Here is a 19,098-nt window from a genome sequence, read left to right as displayed (position 1 = left end):
TCTAAATTATAAGTAATTATGGGGATGAAGGGCAAGTTCAAGAGAAATCTGTGCATTTCAGATTACTTTCTTCCCCCTCACCTATCTGGTGGGTTAGAAGAAGTGGATTGTTTTAATAGGTTCTTTTCTCTTTTCTGCCCTCCAGCAGAGGGTGCTCATAAGCAATTAAATGAACAAGCTGTAGCGATTGGAACTGAGAAACAAGTGCCATTTTAATTCACAGCATGGATTATTGTCCCCTGTGCCAAGTAGCAGACTTTAAAACAGAACTCTTGATTCAAATGAAATAGCTTCTTTGGCTTAAAGTTGTCTTGCAAATAATAACTAGTCTGCCTGCCTGAGCTAGTATCTTTATAGAGGTAAATCTAACCATTCTCACTAAATAGGTATGAGAGAAATTATGCCAGGCAGCGTTAGGCTGGTCTAATAGGGCTATATTCTTATATAACTTATTGTTCAGAAGTACTCTAGTATTCTGAAGTACTTCAGAAGCTCGTCTAGTGTACTCACTAGAATCAAATAATAAAATGCAAGAATGTTTTTATTGACTATATATTTAGTTTTATAGAAGCATATCTTTTTAGAAATTTTGTTAATTCTACTGCAGTGGGTAAATCTTTACCCCCTTATGGTGTCGTCTAGTTTTAGGAGCTGGGATGCAGTAAAAGACTTTAAAAAAGAAAACTTTTGTGTGGAGCAACCTCTCTTTGATAGAATGCTGGATAATGTTGGACCAGTGCAGGGAAGTATGAAGGTGGGCAGTTATAATGTGGAAAAGTATCATCAGGTGATTCTCCTTGTTTTCAAGAATCCCAACATATTTTTTTAAATATTTTCAAAACTTTTAATAAATTTATTCTTTGTACAAAAAGTCTAAAGTATGTCATGTAGAATGTATAACTTGTCAAAGCTACAGTTCACATCTTGGGAATATTCATTCACATGTAACTTATGACACTAACTATTGGTTAAATTGAACCAAAATAATAAAAAATATTATAATGCAGTTGTTTTTTTAATTGAAAATTGTCCTCTGCAAATGTTCACTGAGGACCCAAGAAGATGCCCAGCTTAGATAGCTTACAGTTGAGACTGTGGTTGTCCAGTAATGCCACAAATACATTGCTTCACTAAGGCATTTCTGCATACCATTGCATTAGGAAATGCTATTTATTTTGACAATCATTTCCTCAAAGATCAGTCTCAAATCATTTTTTATTTGAAATTCCTTTTTTTTTGTTTTTTTATTTTAATTGAAGTATAGTTGACATTTAATATTATATTAGTTTCAGGTGTACAATTATGTACATTACAAAATGCTCACCATGATAAGTGTAGTTACTGTCTTTCACCATACAAAGTTATTACAGTATTATTGACTATATTCCCTATGCCATACTTTTCATCCCTGTGATTTATTTATTTTATAACTGAGGTTTGTACCTCTTTATCCTCCTCACCCATTTCAGGCATCTCCTCACTCCCCTCCCTTCTGGCAGCCACTAGTTTGTTCTCTATATTTACGAATCTGTTTGTCATTGTTTGTTCCTTTGTTTTGTTTTTTAGATTCCACGTATAAGTGAAGTCATACAGTACTTGTCCTCCTCTGTCTGATTTATTTCACTTAGTGTAATACCCTCTGGCGCATTCATGTTGCAAATGGCAAGATTTCATTCTATTTTATGACTAATATTCCATTGTATGTACTTTTACCACATCTCTTTTAACTATCCACCTATCAAGGGATACTTAAGTTGCTTCCATATCTTGGCTATTGTAAATAATGCTCCAATAAACATTGAGGTGCCTATATCTTTTCAAATTAGTGTTTTCATTTTCTTTGGGTAAAAATACCCAGAAGTGGAATTACTAGATCATAAGGTATTTCTGTTTTCAGTTTAGTTTTTTTTTTTTGTGGAAACTCCATACTGTTTTCCATAGTAGCTGTACCATCAAAAATGCGCAAGGGTTCCCTTTTCTCCACTTCCTTGACAACACGTTATTTTTTGTCTTTTTGATACTAGCCATTCTGACTGGTGTGAGATGGTATCTCATTGTGGTTTTGATTTGAATTTCTCTGATGATTAATCATGTTGAACATCTTTTCATATGTCTGTTAGATTAAAAGAAAGAAACAAAAAAACAAGTCAGGAGCATTTTAAATTATCTCATATATATTTCCTAAAAATTATTTTTTAAAAATTTGGGATAATTAAAACAAAATATAGTATTTTGCACCTAGCTATAACATCTTTGAAGAATAGGTTAAAAGTCAAGAGAGGGCACCTGGGTGGCTCCGTCGGTTAAATGTCTGCCTTCGCCTCGGGTCATGATCCCAGGGTCCTGGAATTGAGTCCTGCATCCGGCTCCCTGCTCAGCGGGGAGTGTGCTTCTCCCTCTCTCTCTCTGCGCCTCCCCCCTGCTCATGCTCTCTCTCTCTCTAGATCTCTCTCTCTCTCAAACAAATAAATAAAATCTTTAAAAAAAGAGAACATGCTTGTGCTATCATTAAGCTGTGACTTGGGGCAAACAACTTTACCTCTCTATATCTAAGTTTCCTCTTAAATAGTAGTATTAGACTAGATCTTCTTGTGAGAAGAAACTACCTTTCATTTGGAATCTGTTAGAGATGATGGGGCTACTGATAGAAGATGCTTAAGAGTAGGCTGGTGATAAACTCTCAAGAGAGTCCCATTACTAGCTTTGAATGGAGCGGGGGATGCTTGGTGGAAATAGTGTGGCGGCAGCACTTAACTCAGCTAAGACTTAAAGATCTTTGGTCTCTGGGGTGCTTGGGTGGCTCAGTGGGTTAAGCGTTCAACTCTTGATCTCACATGAGTTCAAGCCCCGCATTGGGTTCCACGCTGGGTGTGGCGCCTTCTTTAATAAATAAATAAATAAATAAATAAATAATCAATCAATCAATCTGTGGTCTCCTTGTTGGGATATCAGCAAGTGATGAATTCAAAGACCTTTCCAACTCTAATACCTATGAGTCTAAAATAAAGCCATCTATAGCAGCCATCCTTGTTTCTTTCAACTCTGCTTGGTTGTGTGATAGCATTCTTGTTTTTGTATACAGCAGAAAGCCTCACAATTTGCTACTGTTGGTGTTTATTTCATTAAACCTTACCAACTTGCCAAATCAGTTGAGGACTCTAATACAGCAAGGCCAGGGAGAGAACACAGTTTTTGAGCTGTTGACACAGGAGTTTTATAGATTAATTGATCTTGACCTCCACATGTCTTATAATATTCCATTCCGTTGGTTCCAGATTATTATTAGTCACTTCCTTTTTAACAGTGTGCTTTTTTTTCTTTTTTTACGAGGTGACTAAACTGCTATTTAACCCTGCTACAAGAATGTGGCAGTGGGCTAGTCCAGACAAGTGGATGTGCACTTGGTAACTAACATTCTTAATAAGCTTGCTTCAACCTGCCACAAATTAAAGCTCTGTGACTTTTCTAGCACATAAGTGATTTTAAAAAAAAATGCTTGGATTTGATTTGCACTCTTGTTGGCAGTAAATGAAACTTCAGCCTCATGATTCAGTTTGGCTTCTAACTACTTTAATCTGTCTAGCTCAACAGTGAGCATCTGAAAATTTTAAAGGGGTGATCCAGCAGTTATCTTCAGGGCTTCTTATTCATAAAAAGCTTTGGGTTGGTCAGAAATGTGTGATGTAGTTAAAATTCCATGCTTTTGGAATAAAATCTGGTTTGCCACTTAGTAGTTAATTAATCTTAGACAAGTTATTCTACCCCTCCGAGTCTGTTTTGTGATCTATGCAATCATGTTTATCCTAATTTGCAGGATTGTCATATACGGTAGACACTTAAAATATAGTACCTGACAAATTGATGGTATCCAGGAGTAGCTATTTTGATTAAGCCAAAGAAAATAATTATTGTTTATCAGTCCCTCAGACAACAGATAGTAGGGCCTTAATAGTTGTTTGATTGAATTATTTCTAAATGCCTCTGAGATAAATCTTTCTGAGTTTGAGTTTTGGCTCACTACTCAGTAGCTGTGTGACCTTAGGCAAGCTTCTTGATCTAAGTAAGGCTCAGTATCCTTGTCTTTAAAATGGGGATTATAATAATACCTATCAAGCAGGGTTATTGTGACAATTAAGTGGAGTAATGCATATAAAGCACACACATAATACTGTATATATTAAGCTCTCAATAATAGCAATTATTATTAAAATATTTTTAAAACTACTGAGTGATTTCATGGGTATTTGTATATGTATTTCAAACCATATCAAATTACATATTTCAAAATGTGTATAATCTATTGTAGGTCAGTTATACCTCAATAAAGTAATACTCAGTGATATATGTGTGTATCTTCATTGTACTACAATGATTATATTCAGTGCTGATGCCCAGTAAGACTCCCAAACCTAGATGGAACTAATTATGCTGCTGCCTTGTCAGGATGGTGATAAGCTTGAAATATGGTTTTAAAAGTTTTTCTTACATTAATATTATTTTTTAAAACACAAGGTGGAGTGCCTGGGTGGCTCAATCAGTTAAGCGTCTGCCCTAGGCTCAGATCATGATCCCCGGGTCCTGGTATGGAGCCCCATATCAGGCTCTCTGCTCAGCAGGGAGCCTGCTTCTCATCTCCCTCTGCTCCAGCTCTGCCTGCTTGCTTTCTCTATCTATCAAATAAATAAATAAAATCTTTTAAAAAATAACACACACACAAGGTAATTGTATTTTACAAACTAATTTTTAAAAGATATATGGGGCACCTGGGTGGCTCAGTCAGTTAAGCGTCTGCCTTCAGCTCAGGTCATGATCCCAGGGTCCCAGAATTGAGCCCTGCATTGGGCTCCCTGCTTTAGCAGGGAGTCTGCTTCTCCCTCTGCCCCTCCCCCTACTCATGTGCATGCGTGCGCTCTCTCTCTCTCTCTTCAAATAAGTAAGTAAAATCTTTTTTAAAAAGATAGGCCGGTGATGGGTGTTAAGGAGGGCACGTATTGCATGGTGCACTGGGTGTTATACACAAGTAATGAATCATGGAACTTTATATAAAAAACTAGGGATGTACTGTATGGTGACTAACATAATATAATAAAAAGTTATTTAAAAAAAGATACAAATAGTGAAGCTATAGTTTTATAATTTTTAGGTTGTGTTACTAAGTGTATCACATGCAGGGCAAGGATCCTGCAGGTGACTGAACTGAATCTTCTTAGTGATGTGTTAAGATCATAGTTCATAAGAGCTAAAAGAGATCTGAGAGGTCATTCATGTGGGTTGCTCTCAGGGAGGAATATTTTAATAGTCTTTTCAGATCATTGTGGATATTATTCTTTGATACTAAACCAGAACTCAAAGTGATAGTTTTCTAAATGTTAGTTTTGATGTGGAATCTGCAACCATATCAGTATACTTTTTGTACTTTGTTACAATAAGATCCATTGGTCTGTCTTGCACTTTAAATAGATCCTTTACCAGTGCATAATTTTATAACATCATGCATTCATTGTTCATTTGGAGAGTATTGGTCCTCTGAGTTATGCAGATTTTCTAACGTTTACCTATTCTATTATATGATATTTAAAAAATAACCTGTTAATATCACCACTGATCTCATCAGAAAAGTCTTTAAGGGGGTGCCTGGCTGGTTCAGTTGGTGGAGCGTGCAACTCTTTTTTTTTTTTTTAAGATTTTATTTATTTATTTATTTGACAGAGAGAAAGACAGCCAGTGAGAGAGGGAACACAAGCAGGGGGAGTGGGAGAGGAAGAAGCAGGCTCCCAGTGGAGGAGCCCTATGCGCGGCTCGATCCCAAGACTCCGGGATCACGCCCTGAGCCGAAGGCAGGTGCTTAACAACTGAGCCACCCAGGCACCCCATGGAGCGTGCAACTCTTGATCTCAGAATTGTGTGTTCAAGCCCCATGTTGGGTGTAGAGATTACTTTTAAAAATCTTAAAAAGAAGAAAAAAAGGAAAGGAAAGTCTTTAAGCATTAGGAAGCTGTTACATTTATGGTGGCTGATAAATTTTCCAAAATTTTAATTTTTACTTGAAAACTCAAATTTTGTCATGGGCAGTTGATACTCCCAGACCTGTTCCTTAAAGTAGCAGGCTTACTTAATTCATTTTGGAAGAAAATCCTGTCAAATACTTAAATCCAAATAACCATAGTTTGTTTGCCAGTCATTTCAGTAATAATAGTGTTCTATGAAAAAAGTAGTTCATTCAGCACACAAGTCAATTACATAAGTGCTTTTTCCTCAACACAACCATCATACTTCATCATGCAGCAGGAGTTTTATGCATACTTCCCATTTGTCATATAGAGAATATTAAAAGAGATGTACTGAAGAGTCAAGTTTAATTAAAAGTAATATTTTTTCCTGATTCAGCAGGAACATTCTTAAGTTAAACCAACATTTTTACAGGGAGTACATGGCAGTGGACTCTTTCACACAGTTTGCTCTTACTACCTTGATTTGTGCTAAGGTCCTAACAATTTTGCCCACCACTGCTTTTTGCACTATCAGTGTAAAAGCAGTGAAAGAGTCAAATACCATCTAAGTATTATTATGAAAATGATTTTGACCTTGTGGAACCCCTTAAAGGGTCTCAAGAACCCTGTGTCTATAAACCACATTTTGAGAATCATTGGCGTAGTTAGTATGTTCCTAAGAAAATACTAAGTACTTTCTATAAGAAAAAAACGAAAAAACAAGACTTCAAATAGCCCTTAAGAGTATTTACTAACTAATGGGATATCTACTATTTGGCATATTTATTCTCGTTTAAGCTATCTTACAGAAAGCCTTTTAGGAAAGGAAATATTACCCATTTTTATAGAAGAAGCTGAGGTTTGAAATATGAACTATTGATTGGAGTATATAATAGAACAATAACTACCAGAAGTGAATTTGAACTCAAGACACTCAGACTTTAGAAGTCCTTGCTTTCAAGAGAATCAGAAGATAAGCCACAAACTGGTAAAAAGATCTACAAAAGATACATCTGAGAAGGGATCTTTATCTACAATATACAAGGAACTCTTAAAACTTAATAAGAAAATGAACAACCCAATTAAAAAATGAGCCAAAGACCTTAACAGACATTGTTACCAAAGATATACAGATGGCAAATAAGCATATGAAAAGATGCTCCATATCATATGTCATCAGGGAAATGCAAATTTAAAAACTACCTATTAAGGGGTGCCTGGGTAGCTCAGTCTTTTAAGCATCTGACTCTTGATTTTGGCTCAGATCATGATCTCAGGGTTGTGAAATGGAGCCACATCAGGCTCCATGCTGGACATGGAGCCTGCCTAAGATTCTCTCTGTCCTGGGGTGACTGGATGGCTCAGTCAGTTAAGCATCTGACTCTGGCTCAGGTCATGATCTCAGGGTCCTGGGATCAAGCCCTGCATCAGGCTCCCTGCTCAGCAGGAAGTCTGCTTGTCCCTGTCTCTCTGCCTCTGCCCCTCCCCCAGCTTGTGCTCTCTCTGTCTCTCTCTCAAATAAATAAAATCTTTAAAAAAATTCTCTCCCTCTTCCTCTGCTCCTACACCCCACTTAAAACAAAACAAACAAACAAACAAACGAAGAACACCTATTAAATGACCAGATTCCAGACCACTGACACCACCAAATGCTGGTCAGATTGTGGAGCAATGGGAACTCTCATTCACTATTGGTAGGGATGCAAAGTATTACAGCCATTTTGGAATACAATTTGGTGGTTTCTTAGAAAACTAAACATACTCTTACCATATGATCTAGTAGTTGTGCTTCTTGCTGTTTACCCAAAGGAGTTGTAAATTTAGTTCCATACAGAAACCTACATGCAGATGTTTATAGCAGCTTTATTCATAATTGCCATAACCTGGAAGCAACCAAGACCTCCTTCAGTAGGTGAATGGATAAACAAACTGAGGTACATCCGGATAATGGAATATCATTCGATACTAAGAAGAAATGAGATTTTAAGCCATGAAAAGACATGGATGAACTTTAAATGCCTATTACTAATTGAAAGAGACCAATTTGGAATGACATTCTGGAAAAGACAAAACTATGGAGACAGGAAGAAGATCAGTGGTTGCCAAGGGCAGTGAGGGGAGGTGGAGATGAATAGTCAGAGCACAGAGGATTTTTAGAGTGATGAAAATACTCTGTATGATATTATACAATGGATAAATGTCATTATACCTTTTTCCAAACATAATAAATGTACAACACCAAGAGTGAACCCTAATGTAAACTATGGACTTTGAATAATTACGATGTGTCAACGTAGGTTTATCCTTGACTGTGCCGGTTTGGGGGCAGGGAGTATAGGAGAAATCTCTACTTTCTTCTCAATTTTGTTGTAAACCTAAAATTACTCTTTAAGAAAAGGAAGTCTTCATAAATAAATATATATGTATAACTCCCATGCCTTTCAACAACATAACCCATTTATATATATTATATATGTGTGTGTGTGTTTTATATATATATAATAGGTTAATTTAATTAAACCCACGACCTATTTAATACATATAATAGCCAGTGAGATTTTTAGGCATGAAAATTCTTTTAGCCCAGCCTTTCCCCATCCCTAAGCATTCAGAAGATTATACTCTCAGATGTGCTTTATTTATTTAAAGGTATAGAATTAAATAATAAAGGAATTTTGGCTTGACTTCATTTTGAATTTGTGAGTCTGTTTTGAATCTCTGCATCTGCGATGATGGAGAGTCAGAGAATTACAGTCTAATATGGGCAGGAAAAAAACTGAATAAAGCCTTGAAATAAATTTTGCAAATGAGTCACAGTTCTTCATTATATTAGGTTAAAGCAATCTTGTGATTGAGAGATTACCATTATGTATAGGTTAATTAACTAGTATAATGTATGCAAATTTAAAATTTTAAGGTAACCCCCTTCAATGATAAAGTCAAATAAACCTGCAGCCCTAATCTTTTTTTCCAATTCCTTGCAAAATAAATACCCCAGTGATAATAGTATCGATCATTTAAAATTCTATAACAATTTGGTTTCACATACATTATCTCAATCTCATTGGATCTTCATACCAACTCTGTGAGAGAGAACAGATTGTATTACCCTATTTTGTAAATTAAGGACAGATTCTATTATACCATTCTTTCTCTAAATAAGAAAGCTGAAATACAGAAATTCTAAGTGATTTTTGTCCATAGTCATTGGACAGTTGAGTGATTCCAGCCAGCCTAGAACTTCAGCCTTTTGACTTCACATCTCTTATGTAAATTTAGGTTATGAGTCCCACCAAACATTTACTTTAGCCCTAAATTATTGCAGTCACTGTCCGTGTAACTATTGTCCCTTCCAAGGAGTTGCTAGCCCTGCAGAGACTGCCCCATCTTTACTCCCCTGTATTCCTTTTTCTGTGCCTGTTCCTATGTGCATCTTTTGTCTTTCCAACTGGTATATATGTTGCTTTAGGACAGACTTCTATTTAATCCACACTGGGCATATAGTTACTCAGAAGTTTCTGACCCTTTAACTCCTCAGTGTATTGTGATTAGTGGGATCTGAAATAGGGTGATGCAGAGGCCCACTTTGTCAGCTGTAGGCTAAGGAGAAAGTGTTGGCCACTCTCCTCTTCAGGAATTATTAGTGGCTCTGGGGAAGGTTAATGTTGAAAACTGTGGAGACGAGCCCATTGAGGAGCCAGCCCATCTGTAGTACTGTGTACTTCTAATGAGCACTTTTCTCCAGCTCCTCCTAAAGCATGTCTTTTAGTTTACACATGGTTAGGCTGTTATGCAGAGGTAGTCACAGTAGAATCTAATCATCATTTCTTTTCTCCAGGTCCTAAAAATAATGATCATCGGAATGATAACAGGTCTTCTGCCTATTTAGTAGTTTCAAAGCCAGCTTTTACTTACCTTAATACATTTAACCCTTTCAAAAGTCCATTGAGGTATTTAAGGCAGGGATTATTCACCTCAATAAATGGAAAATTCTGGAGTAGAATAGAGAAATTATTTCCCGAAGTGCAGGAGGCTGGGAAGTACTTGAATTGAGATTTTTCTGGCTCCTGGTCCAAGTCTCTTTCCATTATACTACACTGCTTCTGATTGTCAGTCACATTTACCATCATTATTGTTTCACTACCAGAGGATTTTAGGGTGGGGGAGGAGGACTTTTTTTTTAATGAAAAATATTGTGAAAGTAACATGACTTGAAATTTAGCCTGTGTTTCTTATCCAAATTAGCTTTGCTTTTGTTTGTACTGAAATAAAATAAATTGAGCCAATTGTGACAAATGTTGATGAATACGACTGAATAGAATGACAGGATTGATAATGGTTTTGCTCTTAAAATTTATTATTTTTAATCAGGTTTTCTAGCATTTGTAAGAGACAATGCCAAAACAAACTAACAAAAACCTCTAACCACGGGGCACCTGGCTGGCTCAGTTAGTAGAGCATGGGACTCTTGATTGCAGGGTGGTGAGTTCGAGCCCCACATCGGACATAACAATTACTTTAAACATAAATAAAATTAAATGATTAAAGTGGCAAAGGTTATACCCCAATTTAAAAAAAAAATTTTAAAAACCTCTAACCAGACTAAAGAAAAAATAATCAAAATACAAATAATTTTTATCAGTATAATCTATATGACAGAACACACCTCACATGATTGAAAATACCTGTGTATTCATGTGACATTTGCCTTTTTTCATTCCAATATTTGTCTTCAGATAATTAGCTTGATTATAACACATGTTTGAATTGTAGTTATGACCAACCCACTATTGTGTCCTTGGTTGGTCTCTATGAATTTACAGATATTTGGGTTTCCTCATATATCAATTTAATTCACACCTCCCCAAAAGTTACTAAAAGTGTTTTCAGTGTGCTAATGGAGACACTATTTTATTTCTAATAATAATAATACAGAAAACATGATATCATCATTACATTAAATACACAAATGGTCATTTCATGAACACCAAAGAAAAACACCCTCTTTTGGCTATTTAATATTGTTTTAATTCCTTTAGATAGACAAAAGTGATATGTACTCATATTTGCTCACATTTTCCCAAATTTAATTTAAACCTCAAATTAGTTATTTAATATCTGACCCACTAAAAACTTCAGTAGAAGTAAATATATTTGGCTTTAATTGTGTTGGCTAAACTAGGCAGATTCTTTGGGTAATAAATCATAATGGTAATAAAAATTAACCTTGTTAACTGAATGTGTGCCAGGTACTGTGCTAGGTGCTTTACATAGATTGTAGATTCCCAAGCTATAACAATCTGATATTGTGGATTAATATGATTAAAATATAAATGACATTGTTACCATCTGTAGAAACTTTTCTTTTTAATGCCTTCAGCAAGCACTATTCCAGGGTATCCTTCAAAAAAGATTTACAGAGTGCTTCCCTGGGAATTAGTAAACTGAAGTGTTATTCTAATTGCAAAAGTAACAGACACACTGGTGGTGGGGGGTGTGTGGATATACATATATGATTATCTTTATTTTAGGCCTGTTACAGTTTCCTGGAGCACTAGTCTTCTGTCTTATGAAAAATAGCCTTTACTGAAAATAAACTTTAGACTACATCAAAATAAAAAGCTTCTACAGAGCAAAGGAAATAATCAACAAAATTAAAAGGCAACCTACTGAAGGGGAGAAGGTATTTTCAAATGACATATCCAATAAAGGATTAGTATCCAAAACATATAAAGAACTTAATACAGCTCAACACCCCAAAAACAAATAATCCAATTAAAAAATGGGCAGAAGACATGAACAGACATTTCTCCAAAGAAGACATTCAAATCGCCGACAGACACATGAAAAGATGCTCAGCATCACTCATCATCAGGGAAATGAGAATGCAAACCACAATGAGAGATCATCTCACACCTGTCAGAATAGCTAAGATCTAAAACACAAGAAACAACAAGTGTTGGTGAGGATGTGGAGAAAGGGGAACCCTCTTGCACTGTTGGTGGGAATGCAAGCTGGTGCAGCCAGTCTGGAAAACAATATAAAGTTTCCTTAAAAAGTTAAAAATAGAACTACGCTAGGATCCAGCAATTGCCCAACTGGGTATTTACCCAAAGAATACAAAAATACTAATTCAAAGAGATACATGCACCCCAATGTTTATAGCAGCATTATTTACAATAGCCAAATTATGGAAGCAGCCCAAGTGTCCATTGATCGATGAGTGGATAAAGAAGAGGTGGCATATATATACAATGAACTATTATTCAGCCATAAAAGAGAATGAAATCTTGCCATTTGCACTGACATGGATGGAGCTACATGCTAAGTGAAATAAGTCAGTCAGAGAAAGACATACCATATGATTTCACTCTTATGTGGAATTTAAGAAACAAATGAGAATAGAAGAAAAAATAGACAAACCAAGAAACAGACTCTTAGTGATAGAGAACAAACTGATGGTTATCAGAGGGGAGGTGGATGGGGGGATGGGTGAAATAGGTGATGGGGATTAGGAGTGTACTTACTGTGATAAGCACTGGGTGATATATGGAATTGTTGAATCACAATGTTGTACACCTAAAATTAATACAACACTGTATATGTTGACTGTGCTGGAATTAAAATAAAAACTTAAGACCGCCGGGACCATTGATGATTGAGTCAGTGTTGCAGCTTTTGTATTACTCACTGCCTGGGCACTGCAAGCAGGCCAGGCATCGTATCAGCTTTCAGGTGGTATGGAGGAGAAAACCAAGGTGTATGTTGGTAATCTGGGAACCAGTGTCAGCAGAAGAGAGTTAGAAAGGGCTATCAGTTATTATGGTCCCTTAAGAAATGTGTGGATTGTGAAAAATCCCCCAGGATTTGCCTTTGTGGAATTTGAAGATCCTAGACATGCAGAAGATGCAGTGCGAGGCCTGGATGGGAGAGTGATTTGTGGTTCCTGAGTGAGAGTTGAATTATCAATAGACACACGTTGGACATCTGGTATTAGTAGACCACCTGCCCAATGTTCCTTTGATCCCAGTGATAAATGCTATGAGTGTGGCGAAAAGGGACATTATGCTTATGATTGTCATTGTTGCAGCCTGCAGAGGAGAGGCAGGTCACAGTCTAGATCACATTTAAGATCCAGAGGTAGGCGATACTCTTGCTCATGTAGCAGGAGCAGGGAAAGGAGGTCAAGATCAGCCTCTCCTTGACCATCAAGATCTGTGTCTTTTTCAAGATCAGCTTCACACAGAAGATCTAGGTCTGGTTCTATAAAAGAGTCAAGATCCCCGCTGAGGTCAAGGTCAAGATCCAGGTCTGTTTCACTACCAAGAAGCAGCCAAAGTCCAGATCTCCACCTCCAAAAAGAAGTCATTCCCCATCAGGAAGTCTGCAAAGAAGTGCAAGTCCTGAAAGAGTGAAGTTCTCAAGTTCACCTTTTAGGGAAAAGTTATTTCGTTTACATTATTATAAGGGATTCGTGATGTCTGTAAAGCCTAACCTAGGAAGATTATTTCAATCATCCAGTCAAAATGGATCTGGATTATAACTCTGTAAATTCACAGCAATAAGATAACATAAATTTTTGTTGAATGTATTAACATTCTGTGGTCTGAAAATGTGGGGTTTTATCTGGCACATTTAAATGAAATGTTTCTAACTAGAAAAAAAATAAATATTAAAAATAAAAGAGGGGTGCCTGGGTAGCTCAGTTGGTTAGGTGTCTGCCTTCAGCTCAGGTCGTGATCTCAGGAGTCTGCTTCTCCCTCTCCCATTGCCTCCCCCCCCTCCCCGACTCCTGCTCTCTCTCTCACTCGCTCTCAAATAAGTAAAATCTTTTTCAGAAAAACTTAATAAAATTTAAAAAATAGCAGATTAGAGAAAAAAAAGAAACCAACCCTCCCTACATCTTGATCTCAGACTTTCGACCTCCAGGACTGTGAGAAAATAAATTTCTGTTATTTAAGCGGAAAAAAAAAAAAAATAGCCTTGACTATTGTAATATGCCATATATGGAAAATTTTCGGATTTTCAGACGCTTCCTGGTAACATAATACCTGGGCTACTAGAGTGAACTTTCTAATCTAACTTCAGAAATCTGGAAAATATTGGGGCAAGTGGGTGGCTCAGTCTGGTAAGTGTCTGTCTTTGGCTCAGGTCATGATCCTAGGGTCCTGGGATAGAGCCCCGTGGGCTGGCTCCCTGCTCAGTAGGGAGCCCGCTTCTCCCTCGCCTCTGCCCCTCCCTCTGCTCATGTGCAAATGCTCTCTCTCTCTCAAAATCTTTAAAAAAAAGAAATCTAGAAAATATCACAGGGGGCTTTTGTGAGACATGGACTCATTTTGTTTACGAATGGTGGATTTTTCTTTTTGTAGATGTGTCTTGCTGAATCAGGGCTGTCTTATCCCTGCCATCGACTTACAGTGGGCAGAAGATCTTCACCTGTGCAGACCCGGGAGCAGTCCGAAGAGGTAAGCCCATTTGCCAAGCTTTTCAGTGAATAGGAGGCCTGTCCTTCACCTACCTGCCCACTTCCTACTCTTTTTTTTTTATCTCCACAGCAGTGAATAGATAAAGTTAATGTAGCGTGAATAAAATCTCAGTAAATTCTTGAAGGCAGAAACTTTTCATGCGAGTTTATTGCTAATGTGCTCCTTCTTGGTCAATAAGTTTCATGTTTCAACAGACAGAATTCAGGTGGATTGGTTGAAATGAGTTTTACTTAGAATTGACAGGTTGACAAAGGATTTTCTTCGTTGCCAACTGTATAATTGAGTACATTTATCAAGACTGATCCTGAAGGTCCTTTAACTCATTGAGTTGGAATACCTTCTATGAGGCCGGTATTGTGCTTGATACTAAGTAACAAAGATGAATAACAGTGTATCTACACCAAGGTGCTCAGAATCAAAGGTGACAGATTAATGAACTAATAATAATGGCAAACTGTAATAAAAGCAGTGATAGCACACAGAGTGCTATAGGAACAGAGAAGAAGAACAGATAAGATTGAACATGGTTGTGTATGGGATGTACCTGTGTGTGTCTTTGTGGGTCTGAACAATGTTAAAAGGCAGTATCTTTTCCATGGCTACAAATAAGACTCTATGTCCAACTATGATGACTTTGATTATAAGGGAATGGGAGAGATAGCTTGGACATTACAATGTATCTGTTAAAAAGCATTTATTGAGCTCCTACTGTGTGCTAAAGAAAAGTCATCACCATGACTTAAAAAGTGTATGTGACAGAGGTCATAACTAAATAGCACAGAAACACGTTATTCACCTCAGTGTTTTTCTGTCCAATAAAACTTTTTTCCATTTACATTCTACATAAAATATGGTTGTGAATTTTTATTTAAACTGACTGTATTTTTTTTTAAAGATTTTATTTATGTATTCGACAGAGATAGAGACAGCCAGCGAGAGAGGGAACACAAGCAGGGGGAGTGGGAGAGGAAGAAGCAGGCTCATAGCAGAGGAGCCTGATGTGGGGCTCGATCCCGTAACGCCGGGATCACGCCGAGCCAAAGGCAGACGCCCAACCGCTGTGCCACCCAGGCGCCCCAATAAACTGACTGTATTTTGGACACTCATTATGGAAGCTGCCACAGGACCTCTCCAGCCATCCTCTGAATATATATTTATATCACTTAAATACGTGAAAGAGAAATGGGACTGCATAAGTTACATTCTAGTCCATGATCATCCTGTGAAAATGATAATTTGCAATTCTGGTGTTTACATTTTTTTAGAAATCCACGAAGAAAAAAGGGTTTTCCCCTGCTACAAATATTACTGTACTGGTTTCTTAGGGCTCTAAAAATGTTAATTTCCTTTAAAGAGCCCACACCATTTTATTCAGCATTTTATCTCACTAATCCTCATGAAAGAAAACATGATATTGAGTTTCACTGCTTGGCAGAAACTACCAGAAATAATTTATTGAAATACTTCTTTCTAGTGTGTCATTGTGTTTCTAATGCTAAAGTAGGTTGTGCTTCAACCCTGTAATGGATAAATCTGCTACATTAAAAGGCGGCCATCTAGCTCCACCCAAAACTTTTAATTCTGTGCTCTGAAAGGTGACAGATATCTGTTTCACTTCATTTTATTTCCTTCTCTCACTCTCACCATTATATGTATTTGGGTGGTCCCTTCAGCAAAAAGAAGTCAGTGCTATAGAGTAAGAAAGAGTGTTTATGAGGCTGGAATACTCTTTAGGTTAGACAAGAAGGTAGAGTGGAGTTGGGAGGCTTTGCTAAACTAAAAGAGCCACAGTCTTGGGAACATCCTAAAATGTGATTATCTGGGATGAAACCGTTATTTTTCCTTCCCTGGCTAGCTGTAAATATCACCTTTTTCGGGGGCTGATGAGAAATGGGCAAGTGTGACTGGGGCTTTCATGCTGTCATGGAGTTACACAACTGGAAGGGATTTTTAAAATTTGATTTCCGCTCTTCTATCCATTCATCCCTCATTCATTTAAGCATTTAATGTCTTCTGGGTGCCCATCATTAGGACCACAGTCTGTATGCTAAAAGAACTCACTCAAAATATCCCCTCAAAATAGACTGTTTTATCTCCAATAACAAGGCAGCCAGTCCCATTGTTGAGCAGCTCTGTCTGTTGATACATTCCTTACATTAAACTGGAACCTGTGTCCTTGTAGCTTCCACCCAGTGGTTCTGCTTTTTTTTTTTTTTTTTTTTCTCCTTTTAACCCTTCTCCTACATGATTTCAGGTTTCAGGACAATTACCATTTTTCTATTGATTGTCTGAAGCCTTGAGTTAGGAAGAAGATATTTGAGACCAGTAGTTAAGTTTAAGCTTTGAATTTTATGGATTATAGTTCTGTGTCCTCTAGCTACGGATCTTTTGTTTCTTACATCCTCCTTCTGGTCCTGCAACTTCCCTTGCTCCTGAGTCCCCTTTTAATGATCTTTCCCTATCTGGGTTCCTAGCTAATACCTTCTCCTTTCTCCAGCTGCTTGGGTGGGACAGGGTAGGGACCCATAGACCTAGGCTTCTTGAGAATTGTCCAATCCTCAGTTGATAGTGGAAGAGAAAGGGGAATGCCCCAAGAATTAAAACAAAACAAAACTTCAAATGTAGTAGATGCTAGTTAATTAGATAATAACTTCAGTTAAGGAAACATCTGTTGAATGCTCACTATGTGCCAGTCAGATGAATATAAACTGGTAGTTTCATATTATATAATGATAAAATTGAGCAAGCACAAGGTACGAGGGCACAAATGTGGGAGTTGAAGGCATAACCCTTATGCAAGCAAAAGCCGTGTCTGCCTTATGCACCTCTGTAGCCCTAACACCTAGTGTAGTACCTGGCACATACCAACCACAAAATAAATATTGGTGAGTGAGTATTTTTTTAAAAAGAAGAAGAAGGGGAGGGGGAGGAGGAAGAGAAAAAATTGGGGGGAAGAGGAGGAAGAAAGACTATAGGAATTTATATCCAAATCAACTTATGAAGAATGAGGCACAGTCAGCCAAATGAAGAAACATGGAAATAGGATTTCATTCAAAGGAAACAGCATGATCTGATTTAGTATATGCACAGAGATGAGTGCAGCTTGGTGTTCATGCAAAATAAAGTGGGAGACAAAGATAAGAGATGAGGTGAAGGTGAATAGGTCTTACAGTTAAGTTGGGAACTTGAACTGTGGGCAGCCATAGAAGGCTTTTAAGTGACAAATGATTTTCTTTCCCCAAATACACATTTTAGAGAAGAGTACTTTGCTGCTGTGCAGAAGCTAGATGTAAGGGAAGCAAGACTGGAGGCAGAGAAATCAGATATGAATCTGTTGTACTCGCACAGTTAAAGGATAATGAGATCCCGAACTAGAACATCATTTGTCAAAATAGAGAAGGATATGGGTTCAGGAAGTATTTTGGAGGGAGAATCAATAGAACTGGTGACTGATAGGATCTGTGGGAGGAAGAAAAGGAAGCGATAAGAATGATACCTAGGTTTTGGTTCAAGTGATAGAAAAGATTCATTCAGTATTCATTCAGTAAGTTCTGATTGCATGCCCGTCCATGCCTGGTACTGATCTAAGTGTCAGGAATATGGCTGTGAACAAAGCAAAGTCTTTGCATAAAGATCTTAGACCTAATAAAATGAAATTGAACACAGATAATTGCCAAAAATTTGTATTTCAATTTCTAAAACTTGGTGAGACAAGTATTTAGCTTGTCTGCTGTGGTCCTACTGTTAGTATGTGGTATTGCACCACTGGCAGACAAGCTAAATAGTAATCGGGTTACTTCTGAACACTTCCTTCTGAATGCCCACTGCAGATTCACTCTGTACAAAACTGAACTTACCATATCTCCCCAGAAACCTAGTTCCTCACCCATATTAATGATCACTGTCAATCCAAGCCAAAAACTGTTCGTTCTAATCACTGAGGGACCTACTGTTCTTTGAAACTGTCCCGAATGAACTGATATATTGTGATTTTTATGACCCTTTCCTTTTGACTATTCAAATAAATATATTTTTTAATAATAATTTTTATTATGTTATGTTAGTCACCATACGGTATATCCTTAGTTTTTGATGTAGTGTTCCATGATTCATTATTTGTGTGTAACACCCAGTGCACCATGCAATGTGTGCCCTCCTTAATACCCATCACCGGCCTATCCCAGTCCCCCACCCCCTCCCCTCAAATAAGTATATTTTTATGTCTTCCTTTAGAATGGGAATTTCTTGAAGGCCTGAACCATGTGTTATCTATCTCTGTATCCCTAACTTTTAACCTGTTGCTTTGATAAGTAGTTGGTGGAAGGAACATCTGCTTCGGTTATAAGCTTGCCTTAGTGCCGAGTATATATGAGTCTAAATTTTGTCTCAAACAGTTTGGTTCTTTCTCTTCTAGGAAGTTTGCTCTGATTTTTACCATTCCCCATGCATTAAATGTTCTCTGAATTTAACCTGTCATAACACTTATCACTAGATATTATAATTATCTGTATATATTATATAGTGTTCCTTAAGAGAGTATAGACTGTATCTTTCACACAGGTCCAGGCAGTGTGGCATTTACTAGGGGTTTTTAAATGTTTGTTAAATGATAATAGGAATAA

At 37.2% G+C, this 19,098-nt stretch overlaps 1 protein-coding gene and 1 pseudogene across 3 annotated transcripts in view; both read left to right on the top strand.

The window, feature by feature from the left end:
- Positions 1–19,098, top strand: part of FAF1 (Fas associated factor 1) — a 483,547-nt gene that overhangs the window by 316,528 nt on the left and 147,921 nt on the right. For all 3 annotated transcript variants that reach the window (XM_087865864.1, XM_087865865.1, XM_045799577.2), the window contains one exon: positions 14,360–14,455. In XM_087865864.1, the coding sequence (XP_087721990.1) occupies positions 14,360–14,455 (96 nt within the window). The remainder of the gene's footprint in view (positions 1–14,359; positions 14,456–19,098) is intronic.
- LOC148109133 (serine/arginine-rich splicing factor 7 pseudogene) lies at positions 501–14,353 on the top strand (annotated as a pseudogene).

Source organism: Ursus americanus, chromosome 12, assembly GCF_024610735.1.
Source record: "Ursus americanus isolate L20-20 chromosome 12, mUrsAme1.1.p, whole genome shotgun sequence".
In the NCBI taxonomy this organism is placed as follows: Eukaryota; Metazoa; Chordata; class Mammalia; order Carnivora; family Ursidae; genus Ursus; species Ursus americanus.
The sequence above is the reverse complement of the archived record's forward strand: the minus strand, read 5'-3'. Positions and strand labels throughout refer to the sequence as shown.